Source organism: Cyanistes caeruleus, chromosome 6, assembly GCF_971803275.1.
Source record: "Cyanistes caeruleus chromosome 6, bCyaCae1.hap1.1, whole genome shotgun sequence".
NCBI lineage: Eukaryota > Metazoa > Chordata > Aves > Passeriformes > Paridae > Cyanistes > Cyanistes caeruleus.
Window position 1 is genome coordinate 59090295 of NC_141706.1, and position 21754 is coordinate 59112048.

The 21754-nt window shown below is 39.6% G+C and overlaps 2 protein-coding genes and 1 long non-coding RNA gene across 7 annotated transcripts; 1 reads left to right on the forward strand and 2 right to left on the reverse strand.

Annotated features, from left to right (window-relative positions):
• Positions 1-243: 243 nt before the first annotated feature.
• BAG5 (BAG cochaperone 5) lies at positions 244-5687 on the reverse strand. Of its 3 annotated transcripts, none has more exons than XM_086892562.1 (2): positions 5620-5687; positions 244-5043 (listed from the first exon to the last, which is right to left on the reverse strand). In XM_086892562.1, exon 2 carries the CDS (start codon positions 5012-5014, stop codon positions 3662-3664), a length of 1353 nt encoding a protein of 450 aa, XP_086748688.1. In that variant the 5' UTR covers positions 5015-5043; positions 5620-5687; the 3' UTR covers positions 244-3661. The 3 variants fall into 3 exon arrangements, with proteins under 3 accessions (XP_086748688.1, XP_023783243.2, XP_023783242.2); XM_023927475.2 differs by having other exon boundaries at positions 5544-5687; XM_023927474.2 differs by having other exon boundaries at positions 5424-5687.
• A 61-nt stretch (positions 5688-5748) lies between these two features.
• Positions 5749-21452, forward strand: COA8 (cytochrome c oxidase assembly factor 8). Of its 3 annotated transcripts, none has more exons than XM_086892565.1 (5): positions 5749-5941; positions 6924-7121; positions 8124-8187; positions 10154-10244; positions 17749-21452. In XM_086892565.1, the coding sequence occupies exons 1-5, from the start codon at positions 5807-5809 to the stop codon at positions 17750-17752; spliced, it is 492 nt and encodes a 163-aa protein (XP_086748691.1). In that variant the 5' UTR covers positions 5749-5806; the 3' UTR covers positions 17753-21452. The 3 variants fall into 3 exon arrangements, with proteins under 3 accessions (XP_086748691.1, XP_086748689.1, XP_086748690.1); XM_086892563.1 differs by lacking the exon at positions 17749-21452 and adding an exon at positions 12770-14356; XM_086892564.1 differs by lacking the exon at positions 17749-21452 and adding an exon at positions 13056-14356.
• Positions 15447-18409, reverse strand: LOC147652728 (uncharacterized). The gene is made up of 3 exons (XR_015287873.1): positions 18231-18409; positions 17640-17862; positions 15447-16055 (listed from the first exon to the last, which is right to left on the reverse strand). It is a non-coding gene; the product is annotated as an uncharacterized LOC147652728 (long non-coding RNA).
• Positions 21453-21754: the final 302 nt, after the last annotated feature.

Consider the following 21754-nt stretch of genomic DNA (forward strand, 5'->3'; position numbering starts at 1 on the left):
GTGCACAGCCTAAAACCAGATTAGCTGTGCTCCTGCTAGAGGCTCTGGAATCAACACTGGCTTTGCACGAAGAGGCTCACTCCATCAGTTTCGCCAGCTCATCTGCTCAGGCAGCATCCTTCAACAGCAAAGTGGCAAGATCTGAACACTGCCACAAGCACTGCTGCAGTGATCATCCAAGCAGAACCCTGGAGGGTGCAAACCTACTGCTGAGGGATGCAGAGAAAACCAATAGGCACCAGATTTAGCAAGGAGGAGTGGTATCCACACAAAGAACTTTATTTTAATCAACACAGCAGTTTAAAAGCAAACTTTTAAAGGAGGGGAAAAAAAAAAAAAAGAACTTTATGTGTGCATGTTTAATAAAAACATTTGCTCTAAGACAAAAATAATTTACATTCTGATAACTCACATTCAAAAATAAATAGAGAAAGGCATCAGGGCATAACATTCAAATGAGTATCTAGTAAAAGCAGTAATGTATTTGTATTAATAATCAAGAATGTAACACTGCAGTATTTCATCTTGGATCTGTGAACACAAATGTCACCACCTACCCAGCAACAACTGAAGACAGGTACACCATTAGGAGCACAGACACTGATTTCTGTTAAATTAAAAAGGTAAGAATTGTACTTAACAAAAATCTTCTCCAAACTGGTATCACAGAAAAACCACTCTGAGTGGCAAACAACAAAAAATAAATACTGAAATAACTAAAGAAAACTAGTTTAAAAAGGAATTTGGTTAACAAATCGGAATCACAATGCAGGACTACCTCTCCCCCAAAATATCCACTTGATTATTTTGCTCTAAGGTACGTAACACAGCACACAGAAAAGTTATTCTATTTTAGTATAGCACTAAAACGCAGGCTTTTGCCATTTGGTCCATTTACATTTTGTTGATTATTTTAGCCTGCTGTATTGGAAAGAAAAGTTGTATGTCTCTCAATCTTTGGATATAAAAAAACAAAGAAATTACATTCTTCAGCATAAAAGCAAATTTTTGAGAAACCTGTGCATTTCTTTTTTGGTTTGGTGTGTGGTTTTTTTGGGCTTTTTTGTTGGTTTTTTTGTGGGGTTTTTTTTGTTTGGGTTAGGTTTTTTTAATTAAGCACATATATTTTGTTACTTTCATTCATGCAAAAACTCTGAATTAATCCCATTCCAGATGAGGATTTTACCATAAAATCTAAATAGTCAATTTATCAGAGAACAGAACAAAGGAAAAAAGCTTCATCCACATATTATGTTGCCACTGGACTCTACTTAGTCACACTAACCTTACACATTTGCATTCTTAGAGATGCAGGCATAACGATTCATTCAGGAAAACTAAAAGACACATTTAAAATAGAACAGATCTGATAACTATACTTACTCATTTTTACATAAGAGGCTCAAACACTTATAAAACTACATGTATCTGCCAGAGAACACAGACACTAAATTGTTTAAACGAACTACAAGTAACCACAGACTCGACAGTAATACTAAAGAAAAATTATTAATATCATTACAATATCAAATCCTTATCTTTCCTAAAAATGTAAGTGCAAATCACAAGTTGCAATTCAAACATGTAGAGAGCTTGAAATGAGTAAAATAATTCAGGTGTATAACATCATTAATATTCTGTGTTAGCCATGTAATATTCAAATAGAAATTGGAATTTTAATTAGGGTTTTTTTGGGTTTTTTGTGAAGAAGTGTTAAATTCAATGGGGTTGTGTCTCTGAAGGAGCAGGAAGAATCCTCCGACAAACATTCTGTCATTGCTAAATTGTGCCTTAGGCAATGTACTCAATTAGGTCGGTTTTGGCAAGTAGATTTGCAAAGCAATCACCTGTGAAATCACAAACAAAATCTATTCACACTCTTAAGGTATGCAGCCTTCAATCAACATCTCATAGTATATTATGAACAAACATATTATTCGTGTAGCAATAGGTACAGAAGACCTGCCCAAAAGTCCCCCAGCTCCACACCAATGCTTTAGCTTTTAAGAAGAATACATATTTCCCAAATTTGATACCCATTCTCAGGACTCTATAGGGCAACTGTCACCTATTGTACTATGTTAACTTGACATATACTACAGTAGAATTAGATATATACCTGAAAAATCCAGCTTGCAAAGATTAGAAATGTATCAAGCTGCCAGTAAACAGTTCCTATATCTACATATGACGGTGCAAGTCAGCAGTGTCATAAAGGCACTTGTCTCTCACAGACAGTACTGTTTTTTCTAATCAGTCAAAAATAGATCTTAAAAAAATTTATTGTAACGTCCGAAATGGTTTTTACTCCTTAAAAGTGGTGCAAATTATCACCAATAGAACAATAATTCATTAGTTCATCCTGAAAGAGCCGAGTGCAAATTATCCGTAACTGAATATATCTTTACATTTATCTATATTCTTTATATATATCTATATATACTTAAATAATTTTAATGCCATGCTCTCAAAAATGCCAAAAAACATGCTATAGTAGAAATGTGATTGGCACTAGCAGCCACAAATAAAAAGTTAGGTGCATATAATAGTATAAGCAAGCTTTTTATGAAGCTACTAAAACAATTAGTGAGTGAGTTGCAAAGAGAGACATTTGCCACAAGTCTTTCCAAGACATGCTTGAAGCCACACCTGACCATGTAGCACGCACTTACATCATTATAGAACTTACATCATTATAGGGACATCTTTATAGCTGGCTACCTAATTTTACAAAAATAATTCCAAAATGCACATTTCACTTCAAAGTGAACTCTGTTTCTGTTTTCGCCAAATGTGAAAACCAGATGCAACAGCAGAGTTTAAAAAGACACCTAAGCAACCACTAAATAAAGTTCAGTGCAGTTTTCAAGGGTTTATGGATGGCAGTTTGAAATCCTCAGAATCCCCTTTATCTGTTTGGTACAAACGTACAGATTTTCCTCTCCAAGTCTCAGTACGCTAAAGCAATGACTTGAAATAATTTCCACCAACAAAAGACCTGGTTTTGCAAATCAAAGGGCTCAGGTATTACAAAAATTGACATAATTGGCATTGCCTATGTAAATCCTAATTTGCAGCTGGCATTATAGCTCCATTAACTAAGAAATCTAGATGGTATGATGGATGGAATAAATCAAGTACAGTCCAAAAGCCAGTAGGCTTTTTGCCCTTAGTACTTTATCTCATAACAGCACATTAACAGTACATCCAGACTGCTGTGAAGTTGCTGGATGGAGCCTCATGCCTGAATACTAACTTTCATGTCCAGTCTCCTTAAACAGTTTTGCCAGTACTGTACCATACGTTTCTGTGTCTTTGAAAAACCTGCATTCACTGAACATTGCACAAGGCTATTGAAACTAAAACAAGAAAGGAAAAAAAAAAAAAAAAAAAAAAAAAAAAGCTATTTGATCAAGTATTAAGCTATTCCTTCAGGGAATTGCACTTCTCTGCTTATAGCAGTGACCAGAATTGCTGATGGTGTACTGACAGTTGCCATGGCAAGTGGGTGACTGCGTGGGATAGCAGACATATAGCCAAGTCAACTGCTTATGCAATCTCCATGATTTCAGCAAGCACAGAACACTTTATTATGTGCTGCCAATGATCTTCATAAAGTGCCAAAGGGAAAAATGTTCTTCTGTGTCAGGCCATGGCTGTTTCAGTATTCCCATTCATCTGTCTTCATGTCCAGATAGTAAAGAATATTCTGTGCAAGCTTTACTGCCTGCTTCCTGGCAGCCTTACACCGCTCATCACCTTGCGGATCAACAGCATCCAGGGCCAGAAGTTGTTTTGTAAGAAGTTCTTCCAGTCTCATGTAATTTTTATCTGTTCTGTTTCCATCAAATGAAATCACCTCTTGCTGAATTTGAGACAAGTTTCCAAGTACAGTCCAAACTGCTTTATGAGACTGATGTTCAGCAGCAGTTTGCTCTGGATACATTTGCCTTTTTTCCAGCGCTTCTTTCAAATCAATATATGTTATAAGAGTCTGAACTTCAATTACTGCTCTTCTCCTGGCCTCTCTAATACAGGGATTTTTTCCTGGACTCACTTCATCTAGCTGGGCAATTAGTCCCTGCAACTCTGCTTTGGATCCCAGATACAAATCAGACGCATTCTCTGTTTTTAAAAGTAAGGAATTAACTTCTTTCATCTTCTTACGGATCTCTTCTATTTTTAGAATAGACTGATTTTGTGCCAAATCATAAGCATGAGTAGAATTTGCTTCTTCATCCAAGTCCAGGTATTTCTGCAATTTATTGATCTCTTCTACTACTTCCTTTCTGTAATTTCTTATTTCCGTGCGACCGCAGACATCTAAAGCATCCAAATCAGCAATGAGGCCTGTGAGCACACAGGACAGATGCCTGCAGGTATCATTACTACTCACTCCCATTAGAAGCGCAATAAGAGTTCCTCTGGCTTTGTTCACTTCACACATTACAGAGTTAATTTTGGAGACAGAAGGATGTGCATCATTAGAGAGTGGCAGGGACAGCTGTTGCTTTACACCACTCTCTATAATCTCCTGAACAGCACATACCTTTGTCAGAGTTCGGTATCTTGCTTTGCGCAGAGAAACTTTCCCTCCAGTTTTCACCTGGGTGAGCCTCAATACAATGTCCTGAATGCCTTCTTCAAATTCATCACTTATACAGTTCCCTCCTTTGTAAAAAAGGGTGATCTCGCGTTCCACAAGTGACTGTGCCTCCTTGAATAAAGCCTCTATTTCCAGTCTGCGCGGATGGTTTGCATTTTGTTCCAGTTCCTTCAGCAGCCTCTCAGTTTCCTGGGCAGCTCGCTTTCTGGCTTGCTGAATATCCCCCTTCCCTTCGGTGTCTACAGAATCGATTTCAAAAAGCTGTTTTGTAAGGCTTCTTTCCAATTTCTTGTAATCTCGGTCGGTAGACAGACCGCTGAAGACAGCCACTTGCTGTTCAATCTCTTTGACTTCTTTCTGTATTTCATGTAACCGTTTTATGGATGGGTGTTGGTTACCCATAGCCATTCCTTTTCCCTGGTCCAGCTCCAGAAGAACTACAAGGAAAATGAAAACAAGACTTGCTTAAGTGCTACACAAGCACACGTTACAACTTTTACGTTCTGAAGCACTTCCGCATTACAGTTATTTTAAGTATCTTCACCAATACGAATAAACCACTTGTCTGATATTTCGAAGCCCTTTAATTTTTTACACCTTTCTCCCGGGCGGGCCGCAGGGACGATGCTTTAGTTGCCACACGCCCAGCTCTCGGCTGTTCACCCCCAGCATTCCGCCCTGCAGAGCTGAAGCCGCCGCAGAACTCTGAAGCACCCGCAGCCCACGGGAGAACCCGGAGGGGGGGGAAGAACAGCGGCCGAACCCGACCGCCCCCGGGAGATACAAGCCCGGGGCAGCGCTCCTTCCCCGCACATACCTTTCTCCCCCTCAGCACTTGCCGCCCCCAGCCCCTCCATGGCCGCAACCTCCGGCCTCCCCCGCGATGGGGCCCGGCGCAGCACGAAGAGGAAATGACAGCGGGCCGCCGCCGATGTACCTGCGGGAGGCTCGTCCCCACCGGCCCCGCAGCGAACCCGCGCGGCACTCCCGACCCGCCTGAGTCACTCACTCACCCGCCGCCCGGCGAGAACCCGCTGCCCGGCCCGGCTGCGCCACGGGCCGAGCGCCGCGAACCCCGCGAGCCCCGCCCGGCTCGGCCGCGCGGAGGGAGGCGGAGGCCGAGGCGGGCCCGGGCCCGGCCCCGACCTGGCCCCGCCCCGCCCGCAGTGCCCGCGCGGCAGCGTCGTAAAGCGCAGGGCCATGGCGGCCGCCCGGGTGCTGCGGCCCGGTGGCTGCCGCCGCCCCCTCCTCCTCTCCTCCGCCTCCTTCTCTTCCTCCTCCGCCTCCTCCGGTGGCGGCCGTGCGGCTGAACCCGGGGAGCAGCCGGACAGCGCGGTAAACCCGGGCGGGGGGCGGCAGCTCCTGCGGGGGCCGCGGGGGAAGCCTCGGGGGCCGCCGCCCCCGCGGAGCCCGGAGTGGGGAGCGCTCCGGCTGCACCCCCGGTAACGCCGGCGGTAGAAAACCGCGTTCCCCGCGGCCTCTGGTTTTTGATGTGTTTATCGAGGCCCCCGGTGTTTGTTGTTGGAGGGGCGCTGAGGTCCGGGCTGTTGGGTAACGCCAGGTGTCCCCGAACCCGCCTGGGGTAGCCACACGCTGCGTGTGGGCACAGGGATGCAGCAAGAACGCCGGGCTGAGGAAAAGTTTGAATTGTAGTGATAACGCGGAATTTTTCTATATCAGTAGATTTATAAAATATGCTTAGTTTCAAGGGACCCACAAGGATCACCGAAATCCGATTCCTGGCCCTGTACAGAACAGCCCTAAGAATCGCACCGTGTGTCTGAGAGTTGTCCTAAAGCTCCTCGAGCTTGTCATGCTCGGGGCCGTGACCCCATCCCTGGGGAGTCTGTTCCAGTGACCATCGCCCTCTGGGTGAAGAGCCTTTAATATCCAGCCTAAACTTCCCCTGGCACAGCTTCATCCTGTTCCCTCGGGTGTTGTCACTGGTCACCAGAGGGCAGAGATCAGCGCCATAAAAAACTTGCATACTTGCTAGTTCTCTCCATGAAATATTTTAACAGAGTAACACTGATAGAAAAATGAAAACAAACAAAAAAATTTGATTTAAAAAAATACCTCATGATTCGTGCCCATGGTAAAAGAGTTGAAGGTGTCTTCTCTGTAGTGCACTTGTAATTAAAAGTAAATTGTAAATGTACGCCATTGTTTTTGGTCACAGTAAATAAATGTACTTTAATTCTGAATTTGCTATGTTTGCACGCTTTAAGGTTCCGTGGCACGTGGGAATTCATTCGAGATTGAGACTTTATCCAGAAGTGCAGCAGGGCTGAAGACGCTTTGTGTCTGTGTTTCGCAGGGCCTGGGTTTCCGTCCCCCCGCGCACTCGCACAGTGACTGGATCGGGCCCCCGGACAAGCACTCCAACCTGCGCCCCATCATCTTCTACGTGCCCCCCGAGGAGTCGGCGCTGGAGCGGCGGCTGCGGGAGGCGCGCCAGGAGGCCCAGGCCAGCAACCAGCGCTTCTGGGCACGGCACAACCTCGCCTTCTGCCAGGTGAGCCCGGCCCTGCACCCGCTGCTGCTGCTCAGCCTGCCCGAAACTGGGGCGCTTCGCCTCTATGAGCTGGGGCTCAGTTCTGCCCGCTGCTAATGCGCTCAGGGTAATGGAGGAAATTAAGGTTTTGTCGTTCGTTTCTTTAAATGATGCACAAAACTAAAAATCCTACATGTTTTGTTGCCGCCTAGTGGCATAGAGTATTTGCCTTTTTCCTGTCTTGCACTGAAAGTATAAGGTTGTAGCTACCCTGCATGCAAGACCTGGCTGTGACTAGAGCAGCTGTTGAAAATTATTTCGTGGCTGTTTTTTCTCTTGTTATAAGTGATTTGGTCTAATTACCAAGACTAAATGAAGTTAAATGACACCTCTCATTTCACGGGCAGAGTATCCCAGCAAGGCTAAAGTGAGTCTGTCTTTCTTGATTTTAGCACCTCCCAGCCAGTGTGGCATTTTTTGGAAGAAATGTAGCAGTTCAGTAATTCACCATCGTTTATGGTGTTGAACATCATATCCTCTCAAAACTTGCAAAGATCCCATAAAAAAATGAAGCTTTTTTTTTTAAGTTTGTAAAACTCACAAATGATTATTGTGCTTCCGTCTAAATAATTGAATTTTTTTTTAGGCTGCGTGTTTTTCTCTATGCTCAAAATCTCAGTTACACAGTACAATGCATTTCCATAGTTTGTTTTTATAAACTGAAAGTTTGAATCCTGTCAAACAACACTGAAGTTTGGCTGTAGCTTTACTGTAGAAATCAGTTTTATAAGTATCAGTAGGACACTTGCAGGAATTAATTGATGCATGCAGGTACAGGATCTAAGAGACCAGTTTAACTAACTCACTGGATTAAGAAAAGTGTTTAGTTGACACTTCCAAGTATAACGAGTATTGCTAGTTATTTCAAAGGGTGTTGAACACCACATTGCTATGTAATTAAAAACAATGGCTAACTTCAAGGACTGACTACATCCCATTCTAATATGGAAAAACGTGTTCTAGGAAAAAGAAGAATTTATTTATTCAAGACTGAAAGCCAAGGGTCTGGAAATGAGAGATGAATCAGGTTAGTGAGATCTTCTTTAATAGTTTAGGATGCATTTTGAACTCTGTTTAATTTTGAATTTTGTTCGTTTGTGCTCTTTGTGTTCTATCACAAGTAAGTCTTAGGGGTCGGATTTAGAAGTGTTTTCAGCAGTGTGATAAAAAAAGAGATGGGGGGCTTTCCAGAGATGTGTATGTGGGGGTCAGATAATCTCTTGTGCTGTTCTCCCCCTAATTCCTTCCCCACAGCCAGCGGGAATGTGCTGAAATCCTAGCCCAGTAATATAATAATTCTGTAGCCTAAGGAGGAAGGGACTTCTTACTTTCACACCTCCTAAGCCAGTGAGCTGTCTAAGATAAACATACAGAGCTTTTGCCTCAAGTGCATGTTATGGTTGAGTGGATAAATTCAGTCTTTGGCTTCAGGTCCATAGTGTGTGCAATGAATACAATATTTTTCCTTGAGGGAGAGTAAGGCAGCTTCTGGGGAGACGGCAGCTGCTATCTGCCTGTCTCTGCCTGAGCACAGTTGCTGTAAAATAGTTGTCTCTCTAATTCATTGTGTGAAAATGAAAACAAAATGCCTTCGTAATAAAAGTGAATTGGGCATTGTAGTATGAGGTTGAACACTTTGTTCACAGAATAATGATCTGTTTGAGTTTAGCGAAGCATCTGCTCTGACATTCTGTATGTCACAGAGCATTATTTTTCTTTTTTCTTTGTATCCTGGTGATCAGTGCTAGAGAAGTAATTCTAATTAAGATCTACATTGTTTCAAAAACATTTACTTTATATTGCTATTTTGTGGGGTTTTTTGTTTTGCTTTATACTCTAGAACTAAAAGAGAGTGACCACATACTTCCATTAAAAACAAATTTGTATTGACTGCATGCCTTTGGTCAGCTGTTCTATAATACAGCTGTGAGTATTTGTAAAAATACAAATATACATGAACAGTTGGAATGAAACTTACTTTTCTGTGTAACGAATCAGTTTTGCTGATACCAGTATGAAGAAACAAATTAACTACAGGTGTTAAGGTGGCAGCCTTCAAATGGTTTTAGAGTTAATTTATCCCATAGTATGTTAATACTGTGGTCCATTAGTTTTTTAAATAATGACAAATAAAACAAATCAATAATTCACATTTCTGTGATCAATCTCAAGAGCCTTAAAATGCATTTTGGAACAGGAACAAGTTGAATATTGCTATTCCATCTCCCTCATCATATCCATGTTCCCTGGGGCACTGAAATTTGACTGTCATTTTAGGGACATGTTGTGCCAGAAGGTTTTGGTAGGAATTGTCTGGTAGAGTTGAGAATATTTGCTGGTTCTCAGGATCAGACATGTGTGCTATAGCCACAAGTCTTCCTGTTCTTCCCTTTATATTCTGGTTATGACTGACATATTCAAAATATTTTTTTATATTTGTTTCTTATCAAAATAACTGCCTATTAGATTGTTCGGAAGTCTGACATCTCAGAACATAAACTTTTTGCCTGAAGGTACTTGAAATTTATCAACAGTAATAGAAAAAGATTACATCTGAAAATACCATGACAGTTGTGGATAGTGTTCTTTTGATATGTATGGGCTTGCTTTAGGGGTTGAAATTAAGTTACTAAATGTTCTTATTGGTACTGTTTAGGCTTAAGCCCCATAAGAAATTGTTTTATTCAAAAGATAGATACTCCTAGATCCATGAACATTTTCATAGGGGTTCACTGGTTCCCTAAGTAGTCTAAGAGCTGATAAACTTTACCCCTTCCACAAGTAAAAGGCGTTTAAGAACTATGCCAGCTTCAAGATGATTGGTATTTTAATCTGCTGTGCTTTCTGGATAAGTTTTAAAAGATAAAAGCATATTCATTTGTTCAGGGTTACACAGAAAGCTTGTAGGAGCAGGGAGTTGGACCTAGCATCTGAACCTAGTGTTTTGATCCAAAGAATTGCTTTGACTTTGTTACACCAAAACCTATTTTCAGGTCAAAAAGCAACACTGAATGCAGAAGAAATGGCTGACTTTTACAAGGACTTTCTAACTAAAAATTTTAAAAAGCATTTGCAGTATAACAGGTATGTAGAAGGTATTTAAGTTGATCATTATACATTACAGTCTAAGTGAAAGGTATAAGGTCAAGTTTAAAATTTGAACATTTTTTCTGTAATTGGTAAAACAGCACAAACCCCTGTAATTTTGGAAAATTATTTTTAATGCTGTTATTAGCATTTGATAGAAATTTGCATTATCATTTGAGTTCTGCTGCTGCTTATTGTTGTTTCAGTGGAAAGATAAGCTCAAGTCTGAGATTTAAAGAGACAAGATCAGGCACATTTTATTATCTTAGGGCACAGGTCTTTTCATGCTGCTAATTGAAACTGATAAATATGCAAATAGACCACTTGAAAGTTCTGTATAACAGATTCTAGCTGACTGTTAAATAAGGACAAGTGATTTATCTCAAAGGAAAATCATTACTGGGAGTAATATTTGGTCTATTATTTTGCAAGTATCTAGTAAAAAAGTGATCAGCTTTTGAGTTTGGTGAGGCATAAATTTATCACCTGACTAGTCCTGGGTAGAACCTCATTTACAGTTAAACCCACAACCAGCTCTTCACAGCACCTCCTGTGTTGTTTCAGTGTTTCTGTGTGTACAACAACTCGATAAACTGGATTTGGGATCTGAAAGGGGTAAAAAATTACTTGCAAACACACATACCTCTGCAAGTAGCTGTGCACACTTTCAAAAGAGCTAGAAATGAGGGAGGAATGGGAAGGTGGAGAAAGACAGCAAGTAATCAGGGAATTCTGACCACTGAATGTGAAAGTATAACTGCAGTTTCCTCTTTGTACTGGATTGGGAGATTATTTGGCTCAAAAGTGTGCCTGGGTTCCTAATGGCATGATGTTAGTGAGAATTCTGCCATCACTGTAACTGATCTATAACAAATGGTGGCTTAAGTTTCTTTGTGTATTGTGCATAAAATACTATCCTAATTTAACTAACAAATATTTAAATATGCACATCTTATCTTTACCACAGAGGAGCAGGGGGGAACCTCACTATAATGCAAAGCAATAGCATGAAAAGATACAAAGTAAGAATTTTTTTTAGTGAAAGGATTGTTAATACATTGCTTATAATTGATAAGTGGGAATGCAAATAGTTCATCTTAGAACTGGTTGCCAGTTGCCATTGTTGCAGTGACCTTAGGATAGTGTGCCATCTTCAGGGTAAGATAATTCAGGCTTTGTGCTTAAACATGACCTTCCTTGCTGCTGACTTGTAAGATCAGGTTGTGTCAGCTGCATTGTTGTAGTTTCAAAGTGGAACTGCACAGCTCTGAAAACAGCAGAGCTTTTTACAGGCACTCTGATTTTGAGGGGTCATGTTTATAAAAATCTGTTAATGCATTTAGCTGTATGTTCTTTTGCAGTATTGCCAGCTGGCCTGAAAACTGGCAGCTGAAGTGTTGCAAATTCCAAAATGTAGTTAAAATTGAAGCAATGACTGAGCATAGATGCCTTGAATATTTAATTCAGGGTACTTAGACTGGAAATACAATTTAGTTTTGGAAAAAAAATTCAAGAAGAATATAGGAAATTAAATGTGAAAGGAGAAAAGAAACAATTGCAATGTTAGCATGATATTTTTATTTAACATGACATTTGAAGGGGTAGCTCAGTGCTGCCTGTCGGTGTGAATTTGGCTGCTGTCCTCACTGAGAGGTTGGTATCTCAGGCTTATGTTAGATTTGTGCATGCAAGGTTTGCCCCAGACATGTCAAGGGAAGACCTAAATCCCAGTGTTCTAGTTCTAGAATTCTGCATATCCTATTGCTTCTTGTGAGCATTTTACAACATGGGAGCGAGATCCTTGTTAGAAACTAGGAAAAATTTTGATACTATTTTAATTTAAAACTGGGGCAAGAACTTGAAGCAAGTTCTCAGAGGTCAAAAAGGGCTGATGTAGACTATACTGTGAATAATTTGAATTGGTTCCAGAAGCCATGCATGATTCATAAAAACTAAGTCATTTAAAGATACAAAAACTAATTTTGACAATATTAACAGCGTTGTCTTTAAAATATATTGCAGTAGAAAGATAATGTTTCATGTATTGGATTATTCAATTAGCCTTTGAACTGTGATTTGATTTTATTTTTTCCTACCCTTGTATGAGACCAGCTTTGCCCTTTTCAACACAGGCATTTTCATCCACACACAAACAAATCTTACCTGAAGCACAGCACTGGCAGGAAGTTAGTCCAGATAGCATGGTGATCAACTTTACTTCTGAAACATGAGACATGGTTTTAACTGTTTTATCTTGCCTGATTTCAAATACAGTTGCAACCCTGTAATCCACATGCAATCTCTTCATGGATGTTCATATACACAGACTTCTTGATAGGTTATTTAACTCTTTTATTAAGGAGGAAAAGTGTTACCACAAAGAAAAGAAAATGCAGGTCATTACTGAAATATCATTTGTCAATACCAAAGGATATTTTTATATAATTTTTATATTTTTAATATAATTGTGTATCTTTTTCCTGTTCTGTGTGCTGATGATTTTCTTGGCTTTGGAATCCTAGAGATTGGTATAAACATAACTTTAGGATCACATTCCTCATGGGACAAGTAGCACTGGTGAGAGCTCTGAGGTGGCTTCGTCGGAGAAAGAAAAATGTAGAACAGTAATCACGGCTCCATGAAGAATGCAATACTATATGCTATAAACTTGTGGTCTATAGTAATGTTCAAAATCTGAATGGTTGATGCAATAATTACTTGAATTTGTTTGTAAAACTATGTAAATAAAAGTCAACACTAGTCTTAATTTATAATCAGTGTGTAGATTTCCTTTACCCTTTATTCCAGGAATATCTAAAATATTTCTCCACCAAAACACAAGCAAGAAGACTTTCAAAAACTGTTCCTTGTTCATGTCAGATGGAATGGGTAATTATGGTCTTGTTTTTACTGTAGAGTTATGGCTGCTAAATAATATGAGATTCAGTGTGGTGTATCTGAACTCTGGTCTCAGAATGGTGTCTCCACTAATTATGTTAGTATACAAAGACAAAAATGCCTCATTTTGCAGCAGTTGCCTGTCTGGGGCAGTAGCTATCTATAAGTAATACAAAATAGATGAAGGAACAAATTTGATCTGTGATTATATAGACAATCAATTTAGAATAATCCTCTGCAGTGTGATTATTTGCTATTTTTAATAAAGATTTAAGATCATTATTTCATATGAAGTCTAATGCATTAGGATCTTCTTTGATTTTTTTTTTTAATCAAGAGAAATGTGCCTTCCTTGGACAAGAGCTCCTCTGGTCCATGATTGGTAAATGTTTTAGTTGCTGAGCTATTTAAATGTGCTGCCCATCATTTAATCTTGGTAGAAGACAAAACTGGTAACTCCTCTATGGAAAACAACATTACAAAAAGTATGCACTGTTTTCTCCTGGTTCATTTCTTCCAAAAAAATGTGCCATTCTCATCAGTTTCTCCAAGGCACTGAAAACAACTTGCCCGAGGGTTGTTTTTGTGGCCTCTGTGTAAGTAACATCAATTGGAAGGAGCATGGTTCAAGTCCTAAAATGTTATGCCAGGTATTTTTAATTTAAAAGAAGTCTCATGCCTCACTATCTTCGCTCTGTCCATTTATACAATTAATTTTTTTATTTTTTTTTATCCAGTACCTACTAAGAGGATTCTGTTAAAAAGAATGTGTGCTGTCAAGATGAAGTGTTTTCTTAAAGCTGTCCTGTAGGGAAGGTTCTGCTTTTGGAAACATCATCTCAGTAGCCATTGACCTATTTTTTATATCTAAACATGACATGATTTATTCACAGACTTTTTCAACTGGAGCAAAAAGAGCTTTGTCCACAGCAACTATAATAATTTCTCTGCAAAATTAAATAAATGTTACTGATACAGTAGCAGATCAGTGTTTCATACAACTATTATATTATTGGGGCTGAAGTGGCTACTGAATTGTGATTTTAATTGTTATTAATAAATGAAAGCGGTCATTAATGGTGTTTGCTGAGATAATAGCCAACACTTTGAAAATATTTGTGAATGTTACACTGCATCAGTACTGTAAAGGATATATATTTATTAAAAATTTACAGAATGCCATGTTTAGGAAAATAAATCTTTGAAATAGACTACTGTGGGTATGTAATATAATTCTTCAGGGCTTTCCAATAAATCATCTCTTACAGTACATAAGCTTTGATCACAATGTGAATGCACACTTTAATAGGTAGTTCTGATGTAAAACAATAATTGGATAATACAAGAAAATATCCCAGAAAGGGAGAGATCTGAGTCCCAGTGGACTGGTGGCTAGTGGTCATATGATCTGACAGCCTGTGTATAACATCCCTAAGGTAGTTTCACATATGCTCCAAATGGGTAGAGGTCAATCAAAAGCATTTTCATATTCTGAGCTGCTCACTTACATTAACACAGACATTTTTGTGTCTGCCTGCTGAACCAGATCAGGAAATTGATTCACTACTCGAACTAATCCAAGGAAAAAACTGTTCAATGTCAGATGAGTTAATGTGCCTCTTCATGCAGATATGTGTTGTTTGGCATGGGGGAGCTGTGGGAATTCAAATGGAAGGTTTGGATTGTGCTTCTGTAAATTCACAGTTAAAACTGTTTTCTGAACATGTAATTTTAGTGTTGGTCACCCAAAAACAGTATCAGCATACGATGGATCATTCTAGGATTAAGCTGTGAGCTGCTTTGTCTTTTAAATACCTCCAGGGACAGTGACTCAACCACCTCCCTGAGCAGCCTGTTCAGCTGCCTGACAACCCTTCTGGTGAAGAAATTTTTCCTAGTATCTCATCTAAACTTCCCCTGGTGCAACTTGCAGCTGTTTCCTCTCATCCTGTTGCTTGTGACTTGGCAGAAGAGACCAACTCTCACCTCTCTACATCTGCCTCTGGCGTTGTAGAGGGCAGTAACGCTCCAGCATCTCACTGTCGTTCCTGAATTGGGTGGCCTAGAACTGGACACAGCACCTGAGGTGTGGCCTCACCAGTGTTGAGTACAGGAGAATGGTCTGGGCCTGCTGGCCACACTATTCCTGATACAGGCCAGGATGCCACTGGCTTTGGCCACCTGGTTATGCTCTTGCCTCATGTTCAGACACTATTGACAGGACCTCTGTCTCTTGTTGACCCTCACACCTTGGCCCATCAATCCAGCCTATCCAGAGCCCTCCTGCCCTCCAGCAGATCATGTTCCTGCCCAGTTTGGTGTCTTCTGCAGACTGAGGGTCTCCTCGATCCCCTCATCCTGGTTGTTGATAAAGGTATTAAACAGAACTGGCCCCAACACTCCTCCCTAGGGAACACTACTTGTGACTGGATGCTAAATGGATGTAGCACCTTTCAACCAGCACTCTGGGCTCAGCCATCCAGATGGTTTTTAACAGTGAAGAGTGCACCCATCCAAGCCATGAGCAGCTAGTTTCTCCAGGAGAACACTGTGGAAAACACTGTCATAGCTTTACTGAAGTCTAGGAGGCAACATCCATAGCCTTTCCCTCATCCTCTGTGCAGATCATCTTGGCACAGGAGATCAGGGCAGTCAAGGAGGAGCTTCTGTGTGATCATTCTCAGGCCCTTCTGTTGTTTCCAACACATCAATATCCCTTGTGTCACTGCTGCCACATGGATCTCCATTCCCCCTCTCCATAGAGACAGCAGATGAAAGGACCTCCCCAGCACACCATTCCTCAGACACTGGCGTGTTGCCCCCAGGCTATCTCCAGGCATGGTTTTATCCTTTTCCCCCTTCAAATTCATTAGGATTCTGTGTGGAGTGCTGAGTCCCTTCATCTAAAACCTATTGAGGGAATGAGGTATTTATCTATTAGGTAAGTGTTGAGGTCTGATTTAAAGTATCTAATAGAGCCACCATGAAAAGATGTTATTAAAAATAATCTGTCTGAAATTTTGAATCTCATTACTGAAAACCAAATGCATTTACTGAGATAATTACATTTTCTGATCAACCAAAAGCTGTATCATTTTCACCAGTGTTGCATTACTTTTGTTGGGTTTTTTCTTTGACTCAGAGCAATTGCAATAACACCAGCTGCTTTTAGATATTATTGATCATAAAACCTTTATAGATCAAAGGAAAACCAAGGAGATGCCAAAGACTACTAAAAATAAAATTTTTATATATATAAAAGCCTAGTACAGTAACTGAAGCTAGTGAAATAGATCAAAGAGTGACTTTTCTGAGTACAGGAAAAATACAGGGAAATGTTCTTATCATTTAAGTATTTAGCTAATCCTGTCAGAAGGAACAGCAGTATTTCATATTCAGTAGTGTCAGCATATGCCTTTTTAGTCTTTTCTCATACACTCAGTAAGTCCACAATAAAGCAACATTATTTTGGTAATATTCAAATAGTTTTAGTTTGTATTGACTTGGGGTGGTTTTTTGATAATCTGTGTGAGGTTTTGCTATTCACTGAATTTCTCTATTGGACCATTAATTTTGATAGAATGAGAGGACTAAGAGAAGTGTCAAATGGGAATTAAGCCACAGGCTAACTAAATGCTGGGTTAAAGTGATTGCAGCATCTTTACATATAATTAATAAAGATCTGTACTTCTTACAAAAAGCTTTTCTCAATGTCATCATGATATTTAAAAGCAATGATAGCAGCTATGGAGGAGACAGCTTCTATGTTTAACTGAACATTCTTAGGGATAATATTAAAATCTAGTTCAAACTTCAGATTCGCTATTTAGAAACTGACCTTTCCTGGCCCAATTTCAAGTGGACTGTCCTGCTTGCAAATTTTAGCTTCCACTGTCACTAAGCAAGATTGGTATCCTACAGGGTAATCAGATTAGCTAAACAAGAACTTCATTTACATCTTGTGCAGAGCCCACAGGCCAATCTTTTGCATGAAGACTGGAAGATTGAAATGTTTTCATGAAACTATAATATGTGCCTGGAACTGTAATATGCACAAATAACATTTTCATACCAAAAAATTATATCCACTGATCACTGTAAACTGATTCACAGAATAATAAACCCATAATTGAATATTCAAGTTCATTTCTAAAAAAAAAAAAATAGTAAGGGAAACACAGCTCACTTTATTTCTTAAGATTTTATGCCATCAAAAGAGTTCGTAAGTGCATGGAGTGTAATCATCTTGAAGTACATACTCATTAGTATTTATAATTATATAAATCACTTCTTTGTGCCTTGGCTTTGCATTCATTAATGGATTAATATTTACCCATGTATTCATAGATTTACTTGACTGATATATTCAAACAGCAGATGCTGTGGAAATGCAAGAGTAGTACATTTGGCTAGAAATAGCAAAGGCAAAAAAATACATGATCCCTTTTCAAGTCCAATCTTACTCGGATGAAATATTACTGTGTAGTGACTTACCTACAGTAAAAATCCATTTTAGAAGCCACGTATATGCTGTGAAGACATGGTCCATTTCATACATTGGCTTGTGGTTACCCATTTAACTGAGTTTCTTTATATTTTGCAGGTAAAGGCTTGCTGGTGTATGCAGGTTCTTATCCTTAGGGTGGTCCCAGGTGTGGTGTGACCAAGGTCTGAGACAGCAGGAGGCAGCAAAAATGTCTGTATGTATCTCCTGAGGCTGTGAAGAGGCAATAGCACCAGCCTGAGCCATAGCAGCCCTGAAGCTGCTGTGATGGACCATGTCTGGTACAAGTTTCCAGCAGTCCCCAGGCCAGTCAAGGTTTTCTGGCATTCAGCAGTGCTCTGTTCACACCTGTCTTGCTCTGAAAAGACAGGTGTCTGCTAAGGAAGCCAAAACCTCTCTTGAAATGAAAAACTGTAAACCCATAACCCACTCTGAATTATTATAATATTGAAATCAGGGGGTTCTCAGGCAAAGATATGGGAATAGGAATAACAGTTCTTTACCAGAAAATTAAAATAAAAATGCAATAGTACAAAAAAAACAAAAAACAAGAAACAAACTACTGACAGTCAGAATACAACCTGACACCCTTTTGTCAGAGTGTTGGTAGCACTCCAATTAAATGGTGGCTGTAGTCCTCCTGGAGTGACAGATGTGGTCCTGTTGTAGCAATGATTCCATAGAAGGGTGTAGGTTTTTTTCTGAAGGGCTAGTGGTGTAGATGGATCTACTCTTCTGAGAATTTAGTGGAGAAAGGCTGACTGCAGTGTTCCAAGTCTCTGATTATATCCAGGTAGGAATGCTTGACTCCTCCCCCTGGGTGGAGCATCTCACAATGGGATGATGTAATTTCATCAGTCATGCAGTGAGACCCAACGGCCCATTAACAGAAGATATTCCCCTGGAGGGAGGATGGGTTGTGGAAGAGAAAAGAACACTGCCACAGCTGGTTTTAACAGCTGGCCCATTAACAGAAGAGATCTCTCTGGAGTTATGAAGGATGGGTCAAAGAAGAGATAAAGAACACTGCCCCACCTGGTTTTAAGAGATGGTAATAGAATACATTTGATTACATCTTGCATTGCAACCCAAGACAACACCACTGCCTCCAAAGAACCCACTGATATGATTCAGCTGCAAACTTGGCTATGATATTTTCATCAGCTGAGCCAAAACACATTAACAGGCAAAACACAAGTTTCAGAATCATAAGAAATTCGGGTCACTATTCATATCTTATTGTAAAAGAACTTCTTGTTGACAAATTGTAAGAAATTGTTGCCATAGAAAAATTTTCATGTGATGACTGGGGTGTAGCATACATTGGCTGTTTTTAAAGGGTTTCAGAAAAGCTAGACTTTAATTTCTGGAATGACTCAAATAATTAAAAGTCTAAATTCTTGGGAGAGAGCAGAAGGGGTATGTGTTATTTTGCAAAACAGACTTTGTAGTTATGGCTATTTAAGAAGAAATCCATTAATTTCAAATTTCAAAAGAGACTGACTGCCTTGATTGCTTTCCAAGTGATTATATTATCCTGGCATGTGATACAGAAAATAGTTGGTATGACACAGCATAAATATTCTGCAACAAGCCAAGTCAAGTCAGTTTTGACCTTAGTAGCTCTACAATAAATACTTAGGTGGAAAACACTTATTTGTTTAAAATTTTATAAGAATGGAACAGAAAATGGAAACTAAGTTCCAATGAATATGTAAGACAATGTCTTCTGAATTTATCAATCTTTTCACATTTACCAAAATAGCATTTCACTTTTACTGTCATATCTGGAAAACCTCCAGTTTCCTCAGGCCTCATGAAAAATTCCACTGTGGAACACAGAACAAAATACCAAGCTGACATATGAGTAAATAGCCACAGGTGCCAATTTGTGCCAAGGATGAATTCCAGCTCACTTCAAAGAAAAAAATCAGTTCTGCCATAGGATATTATAGAGCAACTTGAATTGACAAGAGATGCCCAGAATTAATTTGTTTTCTGCCTCTCCCCTGGTGCTGCTTCTGCTGTTGGGAAAAAATGGGGTCTATTCAGTGTGACACCTGAGGGCTTGCTGGACGTGTTTAAGGTACCACAGAATCTCAGCCATAAATCTGAGTACCACAGGACTGAGTAAAAACAGGCTGGTGCTGGGACAATGTGGCTGAAGAGCTGCCACTGTGCAGAGTAGTTTTCCATCTCAGGAGTATTTTTCTTAGGCTTCTAAATCATGTTTTACACTTCCTCTAAAATTTACAGTTTCTCTAAAAGCAGCAAAGCAGCTTATTACTTACTGACTTGAGTCTATAATTTATAGGTATTATCAAACAGCCACTTAGCATTCAATATTCAATTTTGTATGTAATTAACAATGTAATTTCTCTTTTTAGTGCTACTGTATGTTTACATGTAAATTAGAAAAGCAATCTCACTTATTTACAATATGAACTTTGGTTTTGGGCACTACCCAATGGAATTCATAACCAAAAATTCAAAGAGATAGAAAAGAAGTGAAATTAATGAAAAAGATGGTTAACACAGCATTCCAGCCTTCTTTGGCTGCAAAATGAGTGGGATGGGAAATGACAAATGTGTGAACCATCCTTTAAAGGAATTTAGAGTGCTTTTTGCATTGGTGCACAATAAACCTGGCAGCACCATTTTACAGTTTTGTAGTTAATTATAAGGATGTGGGGCACATTAAATTGCTGCCCACAATGGAACCATTTACAGGGTAGATTTCTGGTCAGCATTATACACTAGGGAAGGAAGATACTGTTATTCATCAGCCTATTCTGTGTGAGTCATAGCAGCTTTCAAACATATGGTGATGGTGTACTTTGTGGCCCTTCAGCATGTAATATGAAGTGTAACACTGTGTAGGCAGTACATTTCACTTTCATGGCTAATTTATATTTATCAGTTGTTCCCAGCTTTTTTTTAGTGTTTACTGAGGTGTGTATCAGTTCCTGTTTACAGCTATATTATCTTCAGTAGGTAGCACTATATATGTATTTGAAACAATTTCAATATATTCAACAATCTCAATATATTTCAATTTCACCTTTCATTAAAAAACAATTATTTTACATATTAAAGAATGTCTTATGTTAAAATATACAGATTCAAAATCTAAAGTACTGCATATGGCATGTTTCAGCAATGCCCCAGAACTTTCCCAGGAGGTTGTAATTAATTGGTGTGGCAGAGTGAACTGCTCTCTGTAATCAAAACACCTCAAACAGTCCAGATGTTTTAGGTTACAATGGTGTCATAGAGAACCATGGCAGCATGGATTTTTTCCTTGAAAGAAATTACTACAAGCTCTACTCTGAATTTTCCTATGCCCAGCTGGCCACCAAAGTCAAAGGCCAAGGAGTCCTGCTTTAAATTCCTATTTATAATTGTCCTCTTGATGCCTTAAGTTTTAGCTTTCTTATCTTCCAGATTCTGTATTGCATTAGTATATAACTCTGAACTTCATATAGATTGTTAACAAGTTCTCTTCACAGTGCAGTTAGACAAAACAGTCCTTTTCCAACCCAAGAACAAAGGACATCGTTGCAGCTTCAGGCCCAAAAAGTATTAAAAAACAGCGAGCTGGGGAGAGCAGTCGGGGAGGATTGGGCTCCATAACCTGAAGCTGTAATTGGACAATTAACCCAAATATGTAGATGGACCAAAACTTATAAAAGTGTGAAACTTGTGATAGGTCATCCATCTTAGGTGTAGCCTTGGCAGGACTCTTGTACTGCCCAAGGTGTATCCTTCGAAGGCCTTTTTAATAAATACCTGCTTTATTCTTTTATTAACACTGTCTAGCCTCTGTTCTAGGTAGCCTCTCAAGGCATCACTCTAAAGTAAAACTGTAGCCTCGGAGTATCTGTAATGACCTACATACCAATGAGGTAACTGCCTTCTTAGCCACTTGCTGCATAAATTACCTAAATTACCTAAATTGAATCTAGTCTTTTTGGCATGAGGAAAACCTTCAGAACATGATGTGATGCAGCAGTGTCTGTCAAACTTGTCAAACTAATAGGATATCCTCACTGGTTTTTTTATACCTATACTGGTCAATAAAAACCTATACACAGATGCAGGAGGA